Source organism: Ipomoea nil, unplaced genomic scaffold, assembly GCF_001879475.1.
Source record: "Ipomoea nil cultivar Tokyo-kokei standard unplaced genomic scaffold, Asagao_1.1 scaffold3314, whole genome shotgun sequence".
NCBI classification, from domain to species: domain Eukaryota; kingdom Viridiplantae; phylum Streptophyta; class Magnoliopsida; order Solanales; family Convolvulaceae; genus Ipomoea; species Ipomoea nil.
The window spans coordinates 1,599,197-1,618,107 of NW_017619742.1; the positions used below are offsets into that span (position 1 = coordinate 1,599,197).

An 18,911-nucleotide genomic window follows, 5' to 3' on the forward strand; every position below is an offset into this window, starting at 1 on the left:
TCTCTTTATTTCCGCCGCCGTTCAGCTCAACCCTTAACTTCACTCCTCAACTCTGTCTCACGCCTTGACTGCGACACCATCGGCCCTTAGCTGGAGTCTTTTGCGTCTCCGACCCTCAGCTTCTCACACCCTGACACTCTTAGTCGCGTGAGCCAATCTCCAGCTATCCGCTTTCCGGTAAGTCCCCTCTAATTCATTTGCGCTTTCTACCTAGGAAACCATATATTCGGGTAGATCTCCATCGAATCCTCCTAACAGGTGTACTGTACTGTTAATTTTTTTTTTTTTTTTTTTTTTTTTCCAGAAAACTAAAGTTGTGTGACTTAATAAAAGTTATTTGAAAACTCATTTGCTCATTCTCCTCTCTGGCTTTCTAGTTTATACAAAGGAAACCCTAGATTTAGGAAGATATCTTTGGCCATGAAGTAATAGCCTAATAGGTAAACTTCACTGATTTTTTTAATTTTTTTTTTTCCAGAAAAGTTTTATGACTTATAATAGTTTTTTGAAAATTTTTCCTTTTATGACTTCGATCTTAAACTCTATTACTGTATGCGGGTATGACTTATTAATTTGTATGAGTGTATAATCTGTATACAGTTTCATGGAAATTGAAGTTCTTTTTTTTTTTTTTTTTTTTTTTTTTTTTTTTTTTTTCAGAAAAATAATTTAAGAAGTTAACTGTAACTTGTTTACAGAAAATTTGTTTGCACTCAGAAAATTAGTTAATGTTTCCCGAAATTTGTAATATTCTTCTACAGTTTTATAACTATCATTACACATTGTCTCAATGCTTTATTTATAAATTGTTATTAGTGACTGGTTTTCATGGTTTTTCTTTTAATTTATAAAATTTAAGTTTTTTATACTTTGTCAGTCTCAAAAGCATAACTACAAAACTAAAGTTTCGTGTAGTTAAAATTTTAACACTCTCACTTCCCAGGGTTCCAGTCAACCATTTGAGACTCTACTTAAAACGGTTGAGAGGAGTCCAGACTTCCATTAGTTCCAGTTCAGATTGAACAAGGTAAGTATCCTCTATGTGTTTATATGGACACTGAATTGGAGAAATGTGATTATGCGTGTATATATGTAAAAATGTGATTATACGTGAGTATAATGTTAATGTCTTAAGTTTTGCAAAAAAACCTTAATAAATATTTTGAATTTTATGTAATGGATGCAAAAATAAAGGAATTTTCTAGTTAAAAACGCAAGTTTGGGATTTTAACATAGCCTCAAATGAAAGAAAGAACCAGAGTAGTAGTGATCGGGGTTGGCTCCAAAACAAAGACTGCAATTGTGTTCGAATGTTTTATTTATGGGCTTGTGACCCAATGCATGCTAACAATAAATGAGTCATAGGTTAGCGTTCATCAGGTTACCCACAAATAAAACATTTGAACCCAATCGTGGCCTTCGTTTCGGAGTCTACCATTCCACTCTCACCTGGAAGCTAACCCTGATCGCTGTTGCTCTAGTTTCATTTTGGTAATATTTTCTTATTTGATAAGCGTAAAAATTATATGTAGTAGGATTTTTAGGTGTAATTAATATATTTTCAACTTAGTTGATTTCACCGAGCCAACCTTTACACTGAGCCAACCTTTACACCAGTCCAACCTTAAAGCGGAGCTAAAGCTCTCTCCACCGATACAAATGGAGCCGAAGCTCTCTCCACCGATACACAAGGAGCCAAAGCTCATAACCACCGATACAAATTGAGTCAAAGCTCATATCTACTAATGCAATAATAATATAGTTCATAATCAAGGAAATATGTGTACATATACCAACATATATTACTCAATCCAAAACAATCAATATCAAGGGAATAGGATTCAAGATCGATTGACAACTAATAGCTGAAACAAGAGGTTTACAATACTCAATAATAACTCAGAATGCACTGATAACGAATCAACAATGCACAGAACAATTTAGGGACAAACACTGGAAATCACTCCGGACCTCACTGTCCATTGTCGCAGGGTTGAGAGACCTGCTGGCTACAAGTAAGAAGAAAACGGGCGTGGGTGGCCGGCGTGAACTCCCCGCCACTCACCCCTGCCGACCGTGTGGGTCTCTCTCACGGGGATGTCCCACCCGTGCGGCCAAAAACCAAAGCAGAAGCAGTAAACAACAGAATCCGAAGTTCAATGAAATAGTAGCTCAAACTCATCAACAACAAAGGCCAAAGCACATCAAGAACTTTATTCCAACATCAAGATTGTAAACTAGCTTTTTCTTTTCTTTTCTTTCTTTCTCTTTTGTTTTGTTTTGTTTTGTTTTTTTTTGAACTTTTCATTGGAATGAAGCAAACTAAACAGGAAACGAACTTCTTACAAACGATCAAGACCCTCACACTTAAACTTTTCTATCAAAGCTTGCTTTTAGGTATAAGCTCCATTGAGATCTCTTTTACAAGATTATCAAAGACAAAAACAACATTCTCTAAAGGGTGGAAGGATATGAATTTGACTAAAAGCTAAGGGGTTTATGATGAGGGTTATACAAAGAAAATCACAAAGAGGGGATTAAGTGCTTAACACTTATTTAACAATGAAAAATGTTCAAAGGGGACACAAGGGATAAACACATATGAGTTGAGCAGGTTTAAAGGCTTTGGGTATTCAAAAATGGCCTAAATCACTTCTAAACATGCAAAAATTAGACTACACTTGAGGAGTATTGAGACAAGTTCTAGTAAGCCAACAAATGTCGGAATTCCACATAATCTTTCACTAGCAATGCACTAATTACTAGATTAAGAATTTAGTCCAATTATTAAATGGTTAACAAGAATATTGACAAGGGAATAGTTCAATCATGTGTTACACTTTGATTTCATCCATGGCACATTGAGATGCAGCAAGTTCCACCAAAACAAACCACTAACCAACATGAGAGAGCAATTATAACTAAGTGCTATGACAAGTAATTCATCAACCAAAAGAGTCATGAATCATCCAAGCAAACACTCAAGTGGGGTACTTGCAATCTAAAGAGCACATGTTCGAACACTTAAGCACAGATATTTCAAAAACCTAAGGGATGGAAGTTAGGGGTGAAAGGTCAATTATCAAAACTAAATACTAAACAACAAAAAGAAAAGCAAGATTAAATAGCAAAGCAATGAAAAAGCAAAAACATAAGGGAAAATACTCTAATCCTTCCCCCCACACTTAGAGAGTTACATTGTCCCAATGTAACAAAATAAATAAGGGGAAATATATTGAAGGATCTCCCTAAACCTGCTACTGGGGATCGGCATCCGGAGGCGGTGGTGGTGGGTAATGGCCTCGGTAGAACTCTAGAATGAACTGAGGGTCTTGAAGCCAATGTGGTGGTGGTGGTGGAAATTGAGGAGTGAAACCAAGGAATGCTTGGTTTTGCTGGTGCACGGACGTACCCACAAACCAATCAACTTCGTGACTCATCCTTCGTAATTCTTGTTGTTGCCTCCTCTCTTCTTGTTGTAGCCTCATTTCTTCTTGGAATTGCCTCATAAAATCCTGCATGTCATAGGGCTGGGCTGGGGCAGGTGCAGCAAGCTGAGGGGCATTTTGATCTTCCCCCATAGCTTCATCCTCATCATCATCATCCCCTTGGGCAGGGGGCTGACCAAGTTTGTATTGGGTGGCAATGTACCGTGTACTGTTGGGAAAGATAAGATTGCGGTAGAACTCGGGCTTCCTGACTCTCATCGATAGGCACTCCTGCCAACTGACAAAGGTGTGTGATGAGGTAAGAGTGGCCAAGGTAGATCCGCCCTTTCACATCAGCAGTCTCTCGGATGTTTCTGTTTATGATGGCCCCTATGTCAATAGTTTTGTGCTCTTTGATGCAGTAGGCCAAAAGGACCCGATCTCTGCGGACATTGCCTTTATGCGAGTGAGGGATGAGCTTAGCTTTAATGAAATCAAGGATAAGCCCGGTCAGAAGGTTGAAAGTACTTGTAATCCATGTGAGAGACCAGACCGCCCCTGATGTTCCATTCAGCAGTTGGGTTAAAAGAGAGGGCAATATTATTCAGTCAGTCCTTACCTATCCTGCCAACACTCAAGTCCCTGTGATAGTAATCATCCCCATTGTGATCAATGGTACCATAATACGGATTGATGGCTGCACAGGAGAAATCCACTTGAACACCCCTGACAGTGCATACATTATTTTGAAGTCCATTTTTGGCATTAGCATAGAACTCACGGACCACAGTGCCAAATGCATCTCCTTGCTGAGCCAAAAATCGAGGTCCCCAATTCCATCTCGCGGGAACCTCAATTTCTAAGCCCCTCTCTTGTCTAATCGGCCTTGTGGACATTAGTCTTTGATATATGTCAAAGCTCCAGCGGTTTGGAACCGCTCAAATGTTGGGGCTTGGGTAGCTCCCTAGCCTGAAATGTCTCCCCTCTTTGCTGTTTGCTTGATGCTCTTGATTTGGGGGCCATTATGAAAAGCTACAAAGCACAATTTAGAAACACGATATGCAACCATTATTAGATAGAGGAATCTCAGTTAAGATGTCACATTTGAGGCCATGGTTCCCAAATTCATCGAAATTGGGCAAGGAAGAATTATGAACTTCATAGAGGCATTTTAACAAACACTTGACGGGCATGGATATGAACAACAAGATGTGATGCAATTAAGCACTTCCTAAGTATCCCATAAGTGCACAACATAAACCAACACCACACTACAATCTCCAATAGCCATTACAAAAGAAAATTAAACTAAACTCAAGAATAAAAATAGAATAAGTATGCAAGAAACTATCAAAAGGAAGTAGAATGCTAAACTAGTATTCTAGAATCAAAATTCGAGTGCATGGCAATATAAACATGTAAGAACATCAATTTGAGCAATAACAAGTGAAGAAACACTAACCCAAAGCAAATTAATTCTCAAACACCAAAGATAGCATAAATTCGTGGGTTAGGTTTCTTGCCCAAAAATTAAGAATTTTCCAACAAATATTGAAGAATTAGATGGCAAAAATGTTTTTAAATGTTACCTTGAAGTCTTGGAAGAAGTTTGGAGTGAAGAGGATTTGAGTGTAGGAGGGTTGGGAGGTGCTTGTGCGAGAAAGAAGAATGAAAGAGATTGGGAAAAATTGGGTTAAAAACGGACCGGTCAGAGGGTTGACTGTCGTCTCGACGCGTCGAAATTTTTCACCCCATAATTTTTTTTGCGACCTGGGCGACTTGGAGATGATAAAGTGGAATTTAATGTTTTTGAATTGGCTAACAAATTTTCTTGTCTTGATGCTTGTTTTTATGTAGATGAAATCAATTCATGTGTTGATGAAGCATTTGAAAGGAGAAATTGGATTGCCAATGATCCTTTGCACGTTGACTTGGGAGACATAATTGAGAAAGGACACTCGGATGATGGCACAAGTGGTGGTGATGAGCCTTTGGAGGTATATGAATCGCTGGAAACACCACTAGTGTCCACTGCATGTAGCCTTGATGGTAATTCCACTTGTCAAAAAGAAAAAGATCCTCCACAGGTAGAATTGAAACTTTTACCAACAAATTTGAGATATGCTTATCTTGGTCCTAATTCTACATACCCAGTTATTGTGAGTGCTCACTTGCATGATGATGAAACTGAAAAATTGTTTGCATGTGTTAAGAAAACATAAGAGGATCATTGGGTGCACTATTGATGATATTGTAGGCATTAGTTCTTCTTATTGCATGCACATGATTTATTTGGAGGATGGCCATAAGCCTAGTATTGAGCACCAACGTAGGTTGAACCCAAACATGCAAGAGATTGTGAAAAAAGAGATTCTTAAACTGTTGAGGGCTGACATTATCTATCCTATCTGAGATAGTAAGTGGGTTAGCCCTATCCAAAGAAAGGGGGACAACTGTAGTGCGGAATGAAAACAATGAACTTATCCCTACTAGGTTGGTCACTGGGTGAAGAATGTGTACTGATTATAGGAATCTGAACAAAGCCACTAGGAAGGACCATTTTCCTCTTTCCTTTTATTGCTCAATTGCTTGAGAGGATGGCTAAGCAGTCATACTTTTGTTTTCTTGATGTTTTTTCGTGATTTTTTCAAATTCCTATTCATCTCGATGACCAAGAGATGACTACCTTTACATGCCCTTATGGTACATTTGCATATTGAAGGATGCCATTTGGGCTATGTAATGCACCAGCCACATTTCAAAGGTGCATAGTAGCCACTTTTTCTAATTTGATTGAGGAACTGAAGTTTTTATGGATGATTTTTTGGTTTATGGTTTGTGTTTTGATAATTGACTTTCTAACCTGGATAAAGTATTGGGTAAGTGTCAAGAGGCTAACCTAACCCACGAATTTTTGCTATTTTTGAAATGTTGAGAACTAAATTGCTTTGGGTTAGTGTTTCTTTGCTAATTATTGCTATAAGTGTTGTTCTTACATGTTGATAGTGCAATGCACTCAAGTTTTGATTCATGAAATTTGGTTTTACTATCTATTTGCTTTTGGAATTTTTATGTCTAGAAGTTCAATTTTTATTCATTGATTAGTTTAGTTTTCTTTTGTACATGCTATTGTGGATTTGTCTATTTGATGTGGTCTTTGTGGTGAATAAATGGATGAATTGGAATCTTCAATTGCACCAAACCTTTTTGTCCAAATTCATGCCCATAAAATGTTTGCTAAATTGCATAAATGAGTTTCATGTCTAATCTTGAAGAGTTTGGGAATCATGGCCTCAATTTTGACATCTTAATTGTGATTGTGATTGCTTTATCTTAATACATGAGTATATTGCTTTCACCTTGTGCTTTGTAGCTTTTCAAAATGGCCCCCAAATCAAGAGCATCAAGCAAACGGCAAAGAGGGGAGACATCTCAGGCTAGAGAGCAACCCCAAGCCCCAACATTTGAGCGGTTCCAAACCGCCGAAGCTTTTGGCAGATATCAAAGACTGATGTCCACAAGGTCGATTAGACAAGAGAGGGGCTTGGAAATTGAGGTTCCCGCGAGATGGAATTGGGGACCTCGATTTTTGGCTCAGCCAGGAGATGCATTTGGCACTGTGGTCCGTGAGTTCTATGCCAATGCTAAAGATGGACTTCAAAACAATGTATGCATTGTCAGGGGTGTTCAAGTGGATTTCTCCTGTGCGGCCATCAATGCATATTATGGTACCATTGATCACCATGGGGATGATTATTATCACAGGGACTTGAGTGTTGGCATGATAAGTAGGGTCTGGCTGAATAATATTGCCCTCTCTTTTAACCCAGCTGCTGAATGGAACATCAGGAGCGGTCTGGCCTCTCACATGGATTACAAATACTTTCAACCTTCTGACCGGGCTATCCTTGATTTCATTAAAGCTAAGCTCATCCCTCACTCGCATAAAGGCAATGTCCGCAGAGATCAGGTCCTTTTGGCCTATTGCATCAAGGAGCACAAGACTATTGACATAGGGGCCATCATAAATAGAAACATCCGAGAGACTGCTGATGTGAAAGGGCGGGTCTACCTTGGCCACTCTTACCTCATCACACACCTTTGTCAGTTGGCAGGAGTGCCTATCGATGAGAGCCAGGAAGCTCGAGTTCTACCGCAATCTTATCTTTCCCAGCAGTACATTGCCACCCGATATAGACTTGGTCAGCCCCCTGCCAATGGGGATGATGATGATGGGATGGAGTTATGAGGAATGATCAAAATGCCCCTCAGCTTGTTGCACCTGCCTCAGCCCAGCCTTATGCCATGCGGGATTTTATGAGGCAATTCCAAGAAGAAATAAGGCTACAACAAGAAGAGAGGAGGCAACAACAAGAATTCCGGAGGATGAGTCACGAAGTTGATTGGTTTGTGGGTACGTCCGTGCACCAGCAAAACCAAGCACTCCTTGGTTTCACTCCTCAATTTCCACCACCACCACCTTGGCTTCAAGATCCTCAATTCATTCCAGAGTTCTACCGAGGCCATTACCCACCACCACCGCCCCCGGATGCCCATCCCCAATAGCAGGTTTAGGGATATCCTTCAATATCTTTCCCCTTATTTATTTTGTTACATTGGGACAATGTAACTCTCTAAGTGTGGGGGGAAGGATTGAAGTATTTTTCCTTATGTTTTTGCTTTTTCATTGCTTTGTTATTTAGTCTTGCTTTTCTTTTTGTTGTTTAGTATTTAGTTTTGATAATTACCTTTCACCCATAACTTCCATCCCTTAGGTTTTTGAAAAATCTGTGCTTTAATTGTTCAAACATGTGCTCTTTAGATTACTAGTACCCCACTTGAGTGTTTGCTTGGATGATTCATGTCCCATTTGGTTGATGAATTATTTGTCATAGCACTATTGCTCTCTCATGTTGGTTAGTGGTTTGTTTTGGTAGAACTTGCTGCATCTCAATGCGCCATGGGTGAAATCAAAGTGTAACACATGATTGAACTATTCCTTTGTCAATATTCTTGTTAACCATTTAATAATTGGACTAAATTCTTAATCTAGTGGTTAGTGCATTGCTAGTGAAAGATTATGTGGAATTCTGGCAATGGTTGGCTTACTAGAACTTGTCTCAATACTCCTCAGGTGTAGTCTGATTTTTGCATGTTTACCTCAGGTGTAGTCTGATTTTTGCATGTTTAGAAGTGATTTAGGCCATTTTTTGAATACCCAAAGCCTTTAAACCTGCTCAACTCATATGTGTTTATCCCTTGTGTCCCCTTTGAGCCTTTTTCATTGTTAAATAAGTGTTAAGCACTTAATCTCCTCTTTGTGATTTTCTTTGTTTAACCCTCATCATTGACCCTTTAGCTTTTAGCCAAATTCATATCTTTTCACCCTTGAGAGAATGTTGCTTTTATTTTTGATAATCTTGCAGAAGAGATTTCAATAGAGCTTATACCTAAAAGCAATCTTTGATAGAAAAGTTAATGTGTGTGGGTCTTAATCGTTTGTAAGAAGTTCGTTTCTTGTTTAGTTTGCTTCATTCCAATGAAAAGTTAAAAAAAAAAAAAAAGCTAGTTTACAATCTTGTTTGGTTGAATGTTTGAATTAGACCCCCATTTCATTTGAGTTTTGCGCCATTTCTGAGTTGCTTTTTGCTGCCTGGATCAATTTATCTCTTCTAGGATTTAACGATGATAGATAATTGTGTTATTCTCTCTTTTTTTGGTAATATTCTATACCCTTTCTTTGTTTACCCTTGACCCTTAGCCCCATTACAAGCTAAATGAAGACCTATTTGATCTTTGCATGCAAACTTTAGGTCTATACTATGAGGAGTATGAAGGGCAAGCTTATAGAATGTTTTTCTGATGTCAAGTTTTGCATAAACCTAACTGAGTATAAGTGCACACTAGATTTCTCACTACTAATAATCTTGGCGCTTGGATATTGGCTTGAGAATGGATCTTGTGTGCCAAACTGAGATGATTTTTGAAGTATGTTATTTTGTAGCAAGTTAGTTTGTGGTATGCAGGTTGTGCATGAGAGAGTGGGGTGATTTTTGTGCTTGACTTGTGATTTATTAAATTGTTTTGCTTGAGGACAAAAGTGTGGTGGATGATATAATCTCATTTGTACATGTTTTTTTTGGTAACTTGAATCAATTTGAAGGCTTAAGTTCATTAGATTGTCATGTTCAATACCTATTTTCTTTGCTTTCTCATTAGCATATGGTTTTAGACTTTGCTTTGAATGTTTTTAAATGTTTGGTAGTGTTTTTAATCCATTGTAGGACAAGTGCAAAAGTAAGAGAGGTCTTTCAAGCATAAGTGGAGCCAAAATGAAGTGGAATTGAAGGCATCGTAGGTTCGACGCTTCGAGCCTAGGGCTCGACACGTCCAAAATTTCCAGCAACCAAGTCAGAAACCTGATCGAAGGTTTGACGCGTTGAAAAATTTCGGTACGTGGCCCTGAGGACGACATTGAAGGCTCGATGCGTCGAGATCGCGTATTCCAGAATCCTTCTTTGGTGCCGAAGTCTCCTAATTTACCCCCATTTGGTTCTTGGTATAAAAGGACTACCTTCCATCAACCCTAGGAAGTCAGGCTGCGTTTTTGGAGGCAAAAATAGAGCAAAAAGCAAGAAGAACCACATCAAGAACAACAATTGGTTTTGGAGTAGAGAAATCGCTAGGAAAATTTGGGAGAGTTCGTTCTCTTTTTCTTTTACTTCAATAGTTGATAGTTGATAGTGAATTCTCTGAAATGTATTGAATGCTGTTATGGCCGAGTGGCTAAAACACTTTGGAAATTTTTGGTCGAAAGTGTTTATGAATCTATGTGCCTAGAGCTTAATTTCATTAATATATTTACATTTAGATTTATTATTTGTGTTGCAATTGTATTTCATACTGTTGTTGTTAGTAATTAAAGGTCTAAATTACTTGCTTCATTGCCATTTTCATGTCATAACAGGAGTTAGGCATAATTTAGGGTACGTACGATTGCACTTAATTATTGCACATTGGAAAATGACATTTGTTGAGGAATTTATTCTTGATTATTGCACATCGGGAGATGGTAGTAGTTAGGAATTCATGAATGCTTGTTCTTAATCTGTTCCAGTGTTTATATTGCGGGAGCGATTATTCACTTATTTTAGGTTGGAGTTACGAGAGTGATTTCCATCCCTTCTTTGCATTTTCACACTCGTCTAAACCCAAATTAAATATTGTATCTGATGGGGAATATGCCCCGGGTTCAGGCTCTCCGTAGCTCCGTGCTCCTGTTGTGTTTGTTTGACAATTTTTTAAAACATAATTATGGGATTTGATTGCCCTTCAATTAAAAATCTCATTTATAATTAAAAATGGGTATCATTCCATCTTATTTGTAATCCAATTTTAAAGTTTGGATTAGTACTTTTAGATTTTTGTTCATATTGGTACTTTGGATGTCATTATCTTAGGATCAATTGCCTTAATTTTTAATTTTTGTATTTTTAAAATATTTATTCTTATTATAGGGTCATACACAACCAACCATCAATATTGGTAATCATTCCAATTTTACCCTACTAACAAACATGCAAAATACTTTTCCCAAAACTCATTATTATTACCAAATATTTGATTTTCATTCCGATTCCGATTCTCATGTGCGAACCAAACACACCATTACTTTTATGAAAAAAAAGTTAATAATCTTGCGTTGATATATGTCAGGATACCGAATGATACTTTGATAAATTCTAAAACACTATTTTGAAAATACACATTGACCATTGGACTATTCGTGCAATGCGCATGTAGTAACTATTATATATATATATATATATATATATATATATATATATATATATATATCACACAATCGTTATACCCTGCATCACGGCGCGCGCAGTATTGTGCGCCTCGTGCCTTCTAAAATGACGTTGTTTTGAGAGGCGCGAAAGGGAATTGACGTGATTATGTGCATTTGTTTATACAATTATGTTTATTTTTTATACAGTTATGTGTGTCTGTTTATACAATTATGTGTATTGGTTTATACAATTATGTGTATTTTTTTATATACAGTTATATAAAACGAAGTCGTTTTGCAGCAGGGTGCACAATGCAATGCGCGCCCTAGTGCACGATATAAATTGCCACTAGCACATGTGAATTGTTCATTTGGGCCTTTCTTCAGGGTTTCAGGCCCAATAAACCCATTTTGGCAAATTATTGGTCCACACAATATTATGTGGGCCATAACAAAAAGTACATTTTAATATACTAAATGTATATTATTTTTGTAGTGAATATACATTATATAATATAATATATACTCAGAATAAAAATAATGTACATCCCCTTAATAAATTGTACATTATTTGTGTACTGAATATACATTATTTTTGTACTGAATGTACATTATTTTACAGTAGATAAAATATGATCCACATAACTTGTGTGGACCATGTCCACACAATAATGATTGACCCATTTTGATCTAAGTCATCTAACCGCAAATTATGCTGTGCAACCGTGTGTAGGCCTGTGCACGGTTCGATTTCGGACGGTTCGGTTTCTGGATTAGTCCACCCGATCGGATTTCGGTTTTCTGAATCCAAGTCCTATCCGACTATTTTTGGACTATACTACTTTCAGATTTTTTTGATTCGGATATAGGACGGTTCAGATATCGGTTCGGGTAACTTCAGATTTCATATTCAACAAATTTAAGTAAAAAACTAGCTAAAATTCCATATCATTTATGTCAAAGTTACTTAGTTACAACTAGTTACAAATAAAAAAAATGCAAAATGATTTACACAATCATTGAATCATACATTCTGACATTCATACTCATACATGATAAACTGATAAATGATAATGACAAAAAGTTCAAATATCAGCATTCAGCAATCAATCCAATCATCATCTTCCTATGAACAAAAATACCATAATGCCTATTCAGCCTTCATCTTTCATGATCTTCCTGTACAAGTGTGTAAAGACAAAACACAAGTTAAATATAACCAATTAAATAGTTTGGGGATTGGGGTTGTTGGGCAGAAAAATGGAACTATGGAAGGGCTCAGATTGCTATGTTTTCATGTCAAAGTAGGATTGGGGGCAAATTGCTACTTTTAGTATTGGAATGCAATTATGCAAACCAAAACTAATGAGCAACATACCAACCCAAAACCATTTCAGACAATGGTGGAAGCATCATCATAGCCAAATCAGTAAAGACTAAAGAGAAATAACATACTGAGAACTTGAGAATAAGGGACTAAGGTAGAGTGACTGTTATTACCAGATGAGATGACATTCATATAGGCTGTAGGCTGATACAGTTATATTCACTCATACCTGATGGGGTCATACTTATCATAGGCAGCAACAAATCCAACAATTGAATTGTTAGTTAGTTACCAAGCCATTAATCCATAACCTTGCTCCTTAATCCAATTTTCTCCATTGAAAATAAAATCAGAATTAAGTGTAAATAAAACATTACAGGAATGGTAGGAAGGGGAAAACCAGCAACCCCAGATCCTGTGATTCCAAATCGACTTATTCCAGTAGCCAAGCCTGCAAAGTGCAAAGTGCAAATAGAAACAAATAAAATAGAATTTGAATGCAAAGTTAAAAAGGTAAAAACAGAATGAAAAATTTAAATAAATTACCTTGTTCAATCTTTTCAACATCATCAATATTTTCCTCAACCTTAACTGGTTGATTTGATAACCTCATCCAGTCTTGTGCACATACTAAGGCCTCCACAATTTTAGGAGTTAAAGAACTCCTAAATGCATCTAATACCCTCCCACTAGTACTAAATGTACTTTCTGAGGCAACAGTGGAAATAGGAACTGCTAGGATATCCCTTGTCATTTTGGAGAGAGTAGGAAACCTCTCACTATTTAGCTTCCACCACCTAAGGATATCAAAGTCAGGAGTGTCTTACACAATTTTTTCACTTAAATAGACTTGAAGTTCTGTTTCTTTATAGCTTCCACTAGCCTCCATTTTTTGCCTTTTTAGTTTGTTCTTTAACATATTTTGAGGTCTACCAATTGTGGTATGAGACTGGACAAGAGGCACATCTGGTTGGCTACCAGAAGATGAATCAGAAGATGATTGTTGCACATTGACAGAGTAGGTTGCTGCATAGTCACCAAACAATTCTACCATGGCAGCTTGGACATTCTCTAAACACGTCTTCCCATTATCTTTACCATACAGTTCCTCAAACTGGTATGACATATATTCCAACTTATCTCTTGGGTCCAAGATATTGACAAAAAAGATCAAGGAATTCATTTTTCAAGATCTCCCCAATAGTTTTCAAATTTAGTTTTCATTTGGGATCCCATAACCTAAGAAAACAATGAATTAAATACAAATAGCCAAACACAAATTCATAAATAATCAGATTAACCACTGAAAATGATAAAATCATTACCTCTGTAGCACTACCAGCAACAATCATGCTACTCAACATGCAACTCAAATCAGATATCTCACTGAAGAAACTGTTAGAGGTGACATATAGAGAACCATAGATTCTAATTGTTATCTCATAAAACCCTTCAACAGAACTACCAAGCATTCAACAGATGTCCAGTAAAGAAAAGAAGGGACAGAATCACCCAGATCAGCAGCAAATGAGGGCTCATTCAATGAATATGCATCAAACACAACCTTGTATTGTATGGCAGTGCTAAGCATCATGTAGGTGTTATTCCATCTTGTTAGAACATCTAGTTGTAAAAAACTTTTAGCTTCCACCCCAAGTAGTTCTGCAAGATCTCTGAATTTTTTGAGTCTTGCAGGTGAGTTCCTCATCCATCTAACAGAATCCCTCACCTTCTTAACAGAACTATCTGCAAATTTAACCCATCCTGGACCACCAAGTTTAAAATGTGGGCTATGCACCTCATGTGAATGTACTTACTCCTAACAGTGGTTGCACGCCATGACAACAATTTTGACTTAAAAAAACCCATAGCAGTATCATTGGAAGAAGCATTATCTACAGTGACAGAAAAAACATCCCTAATCCCCCAGTCAATCAAACAACTGTCTAATGCCTTAGCTATATGCTCATCCTTGTGAGAAGAAATAGGGACAAAGGATATGATTTTCTTATTCAGCTTCCACTGATCATCAATGAAATGGGCTGTAATGCACATATAATTGATCCTCTGCACAAAGGTCCAGGTATCTGTAGTCAAACTAACCCTTTGAGTGTTAAGCTTAAACAGTTTCTTAAGGTTTAATCTCTCATCAAGGTAAATTTGGTAAATGTCCCTTGAAATTGTCCACCTAGAAAGTATACAAAATCTAGGGCAAGCAACCAAAATAAACCTTTTAAACCCTTGCCCCTCCACAAACCTAAATGGAAGCTCATCATTAATAATTATCATCTCACATAATGCCCTCCTAATGGCTTCCTGATTGAAAACCCAAGTCCCTAACTCCCCAACAACCCCTTCAGAACCCCCCTGTGTATCAAATGTTGTCACAGCAGTGAAAGTAAGCAGTGACTGCCTAGTCTCCTTAGAATGTGAATTTTTTAGACAGGCAAACATATGATTTCTTAAAGAGGTAGTGCCATGCTTTTTACTCTCACATTGATAGACTTTAGCACAGTATAGACATTTCAGCTTTATTACTTTGTTTTCAGAATCAAAGATCTTTTCAAAATGTTCCCAGACTTTAGATCTAGACTCCACATTCTTCCTCTTTTTTGCAGGAACAACAGGATTAACCTCAGGCTGCTGAGGAGCATTTGTCTCAGTGCCTTGGGTTACTCCTCCAAGCCCCTCCTTAGTTGAGGGTGGAAGTCCAGATTGAGTCATTTGAGTGGCACTTTCCATCTACAAAGATGGGTACCAGTTTTCACTTTTCAGTTTGTGTGAGTGTGACAGAGCACTAGAACAACCACATAATAAACAATTAAACATACAAAGAAATCCAGAATCAGACACAGTAGTTTGTGTCATCATTTTTCCAGATTTAACAAATAGCAATTAAGGGTCATACATCCATAAAATGATAAACATAATAACATATACAATTATACAAACAAATCCAGATTCAGGAACACACTCCAGATCATCATTATCTGGATTTGAGTTAATTGTTAAGGGCTTCCACCAATAAATGGAAATTCCAACACTGGAGATTTCACATTTAAGCCTTTAACTCGGATTGGGAGATTACAAACTTACAAGGCAGAAAATCCAGAATTCACAAAATCAACACTCAGAAATCAGTTTCTAAAAGGCTTCCACCAATAAATGAAATAATGGCATAATATATGAATATATCACCAAATATTCATCACACTCTCACAGAGTAACAGAGTTACAAAAGACTAGAAGAGACAGAACACAATACATCTCAGTATCTCACATAAATCAAGATACATAAAACTAGGGTTTTCAATTTCGCAATGCTTTCTCAAAATATTGACCACAGATCATCATAATAATATAATATAACACAAAGTCACAAACATTTCTTAATATAAACTAGGGTTTACGATTTACTTGATTTCTCCCAAATAATTCCCGGAGAACAAGGGCTTCTAATCACCAGTTCACCACGGCTTCCACCACTCAGACTCTCTGAGACAGAGAGTAAGAGATTAGAGATTGCAACGCTGAGATTCTGAGAAGCCTGAGATTAGAGATTAAGAGATTACAGATTACAGATTAGAGAGTAAGAGATTAGAGCTTAGTAGCTTACAGATTTACAGAATCGGAGATGAGACTTGAGAGAACTGAGACTCTGAGAGAGTGAGAGTCTGAGAGAGTGAGAGTCGAGAGATGAGATCTCAAACCCTAGATCAGCTGCGCAAATGGGAGAATGAAGACCAACTTGGTGGAAGGCATATATATATACCTTGATGGAACGACGCCGTTTAGTACATAGCTTTGTGAACCCTAGGATAGTTCGGATATTCGGACGGGTCGGTTGGAAAATTAGCATACCCCACCCGAACCCTCTTAACTGACGATGTTTTGCATAGCGGATCGGGTATAGAGAGTCGGGTTCGGGTATTACCGGGTTGGTCTCTCTCAGTCGTCGGGTCGGACGATTTTGTCGGGTGGGTCGGGTTGTGCACAGGCCTAACCATGGTGCACACGGTTGCAAAACGACACCGTTTTAATATGATGGAGTAACGGTGCCATTGGCACCGTTTAACTCCACCAATCAATTTTTTTATTTTTTTTTTTAAACAAAAACTCCAATCGACGTGCAATTCTGAATATATAGTTATGAAGTTATGAATATATAGTTATGAAGTTATGGATATATAATTATGAAGTTGTGGATGTATAGTTATGAAGTTACGGATATATGGTTATGAAGTTGTGGATATATAGTTTTGAAAATTATGGATATAGTTCTCTGTGAACAATCACTTTAAGAATTCTGAATATGAAGTTATGTAATTATAAATGTCTAGTTGTGAAATTATGAATATATGGATATGAAATTATGAATGTGTAATTATTATTTTTGAATGTACTGTTGTCAAATTATGAATATATAGTTATATAATTCGATCTGGATATATAGTTATGAATTTGTGAATATATAGTTATGAATTTGTAGATATATAGTTATGAATTTATGAATATATCCTACTGTTTGAATACGAAAGGAAACCGTCTAATGCTGTTAACTACAATTCGAACGTGATTTTTTTTATTGAAACGGCGTCGTTTTGCAACCGTGTGCACCATGCATGGTGCACACGGTTGCACAGCATAACGATTCGCCATCTAAGTGCTCTGCACCAAAACCTCTTGGGCCATAAGTGGGTTCTTGTATTCTTCATGTTCCGTGTTCCTGGCAATGACATTTTGGCAAATTATATCGTGCACCGCAGTGCATAATTGATTATGCACCGCGCTTCAAAACAACGTCGTTTTGTTTAATGAAAAGAAACAGTACCCGTTTTGCGCCGTTCCGCAAAAAACACCTGACCCGCGAAAGGCTTCTTGGTGGCTTCACACTCTGGAGTCTAGTACTTCGTTGTGCCAGGAGAGATGTTGATAACACAGCCTGTTGAGCAGGGTTCATCTGTAGAGCAGTGAAAAGTTATTAATACAAAATGTTGGAAACCGATTAGGATCTTAGGTTTGAGCCATTATGCACTCCTATTGTGGGGTATTGACCAGTTTGGCACATTCGAGAACACGTAGTGGCACACACGCCGCATCTGGGGCATAGATTTGGGTTTCATCCCTAATTGGCACGTATCTGAGCACATATGTGCACACATGCTACTCTGTAATTACGAGAGTAGGGCACATACAATGCTCCGGAATTGTACATTAAAATTAGTCGGCACACAGCAGGGGGTGGCGGTTTCCGTCTGTGCACTTTAGTGCCTCAGGGTGTGCCGTTCCACTCATCTGCCGGCTTGCATACCAAAAATCAGCAGTCCAAATTCTATTTAATTCAATAGTCGGATGACAAACACCGTAATGGGGTTTCAGGGGACTTACTTTCGTTGTTGTTTGTTGCCGCCATTGTCTCCAATGAGTTTCTTGGTCGTTCCACGTAGTTTGCCGGGGTTGGATGCAGTGTCCGTAATTCGCAGGCGACGGGTGTAGCGCTGGAGTGGGTGTGGAGAGCGTTGAATTAGAGTCCGAATGTATCGTTGAATTAGAGTCCCAGTAAATTCCTTCTTGTTGGCCTAAATTCTAGGGATCTAATCAATTTTATTATTTAAGTCAAAATTATTAGGGTGCTAAAATTACTCTTAAAACCTTTTGAATCTTTTATATTAATGATTAATTGACTTAGATCCAAAGGCTGGGATGGGTTCTTATGTTCTCACCTATTGAGTAGTTCCTACTTGAAGGCCACCCTAGATTAACAATCGTATAGGAACTCATTGTTAGATAGGAACATGAGAATTAATCTAAGCCATTCATTTAAACCAATCTAAGGTGTTTGTTTGTTTGTTTGTTTTTTTTTTTTTTTTAAAGTTTAGTTTTTACCGTAGATTAGGATTGATTTGGGCGGCTAGGGGTAGTATGGTCAATGTACGTGGGCGCGTGTAGGGGTTTGCCTATATTTGTGCTTGTTTTTCGCTATCTCGCTGAAGAAGCTCCCCGCGCTGTAGCTTTTTTTCGAAAATCTCACCGAACGTTGTCTTGGCTGATCGAAGTCCCTGACGTCGTCCTTTCCGATCGTAGCTTCCTCTGAGATGGCTGGCACCGATGGTCGGAACCCTAAGCGCCCACGGCGGTAGACGAGGTTGACCTCTACTCCAGGTCGGTTTTCTCCTCTTTTATATATATATATATATATATATATATATATATATATATATATATATATATATATATATATATATATATGAGTTGTGTAGTTGTTTGATGCTAGTGTGGGTTTTTTTTAGTTTGATTTTGGTGTTTTTTCGAAGCCGGAGGGATAATATTTGGCTGGGGTTTTCTTGGTTTTGTTGGGTGG

General features: G+C 37.7%; 2 protein-coding genes across 6 annotated transcripts; one reads left to right on the forward strand and one right to left on the reverse strand.

Annotated features, from left to right (window-relative positions):
* LOC109169324 lies at nucleotides 1-10,307 on the forward strand. Of its 5 annotated transcripts, XR_002052213.1 has the most exons (5): nucleotides 1-177; nucleotides 944-1,027; nucleotides 5,286-5,547; nucleotides 6,802-7,997; nucleotides 9,713-10,307. XR_002052213.1 is itself a non-coding variant. In XM_019318198.1 (4 exons), the coding sequence occupies exon 4, from the start codon at nucleotides 6,811-6,813 to the stop codon at nucleotides 7,675-7,677; it is 867 nt and encodes a 288-aa protein (XP_019173743.1). In that variant the 5' UTR covers nucleotides 1-177; nucleotides 944-1,027; nucleotides 5,286-5,547; nucleotides 6,802-6,810; the 3' UTR covers nucleotides 7,678-10,304. The 5 variants fall into 5 exon arrangements, 4 of the variants coding, with proteins under 4 accessions (XP_019173743.1, XP_019173744.1, XP_019173745.1 ...); XM_019318198.1 differs by having other exon boundaries at nucleotides 6,802-10,304; XM_019318199.1 differs by having other exon boundaries at nucleotides 5,286-5,515; nucleotides 6,802-10,304.
* Nucleotides 10,308-12,377: 2,070 nt separating this feature from the next.
* LOC109169376 (zinc finger BED domain-containing protein RICESLEEPER 3-like) lies at nucleotides 12,378-17,963 on the reverse strand. The gene is made up of 11 exons (XM_019318259.1): nucleotides 17,939-17,963; nucleotides 16,167-16,270; nucleotides 16,014-16,097; nucleotides 14,416-15,292; nucleotides 14,063-14,296; nucleotides 13,876-14,000; nucleotides 13,447-13,664; nucleotides 13,097-13,347; nucleotides 12,951-13,001; nucleotides 12,602-12,659; nucleotides 12,378-12,402 (listed from the first exon to the last, which is right to left on the reverse strand). The coding sequence occupies exons 1-11, from the start codon at nucleotides 17,961-17,963 to the stop codon at nucleotides 12,378-12,380; spliced, it is 2,052 nt and encodes a 683-aa protein (XP_019173804.1).
* Nucleotides 17,964-18,911: the final 948 nt, after the last annotated feature.

What these genes read in the sequence shown, in the direction of transcription:
- LOC109169324 (XM_019318198.1), top strand. Translation starts at nt 6,811, where the DNA reads ATGGCCCCCAAATCAAGAGCATCAAGCAAACGGCAAAGAGGGGAGACA.
- LOC109169376 (XM_019318259.1), bottom strand. Translation starts at nt 17,963, where the DNA reads ATGGCGGCAACAAACAACAACGAAA. An exon ending in TGTTGAAAAGATTGAACAAG is followed by an intron (nt 13,002 to 13,096) that starts GTAATTTATTTA and finishes TGCACTTTGCAG; the next exon opens with GCTTGGCTACTGGAATAAGT. An exon ending in CACAGGATCTGGGGTTGCTG is followed by an intron (nt 12,660 to 12,950) that starts GTTTTCCCCTTC and finishes ATTTCTCTTTAG; the next exon opens with TCTTTACTGATTTGGCTATG.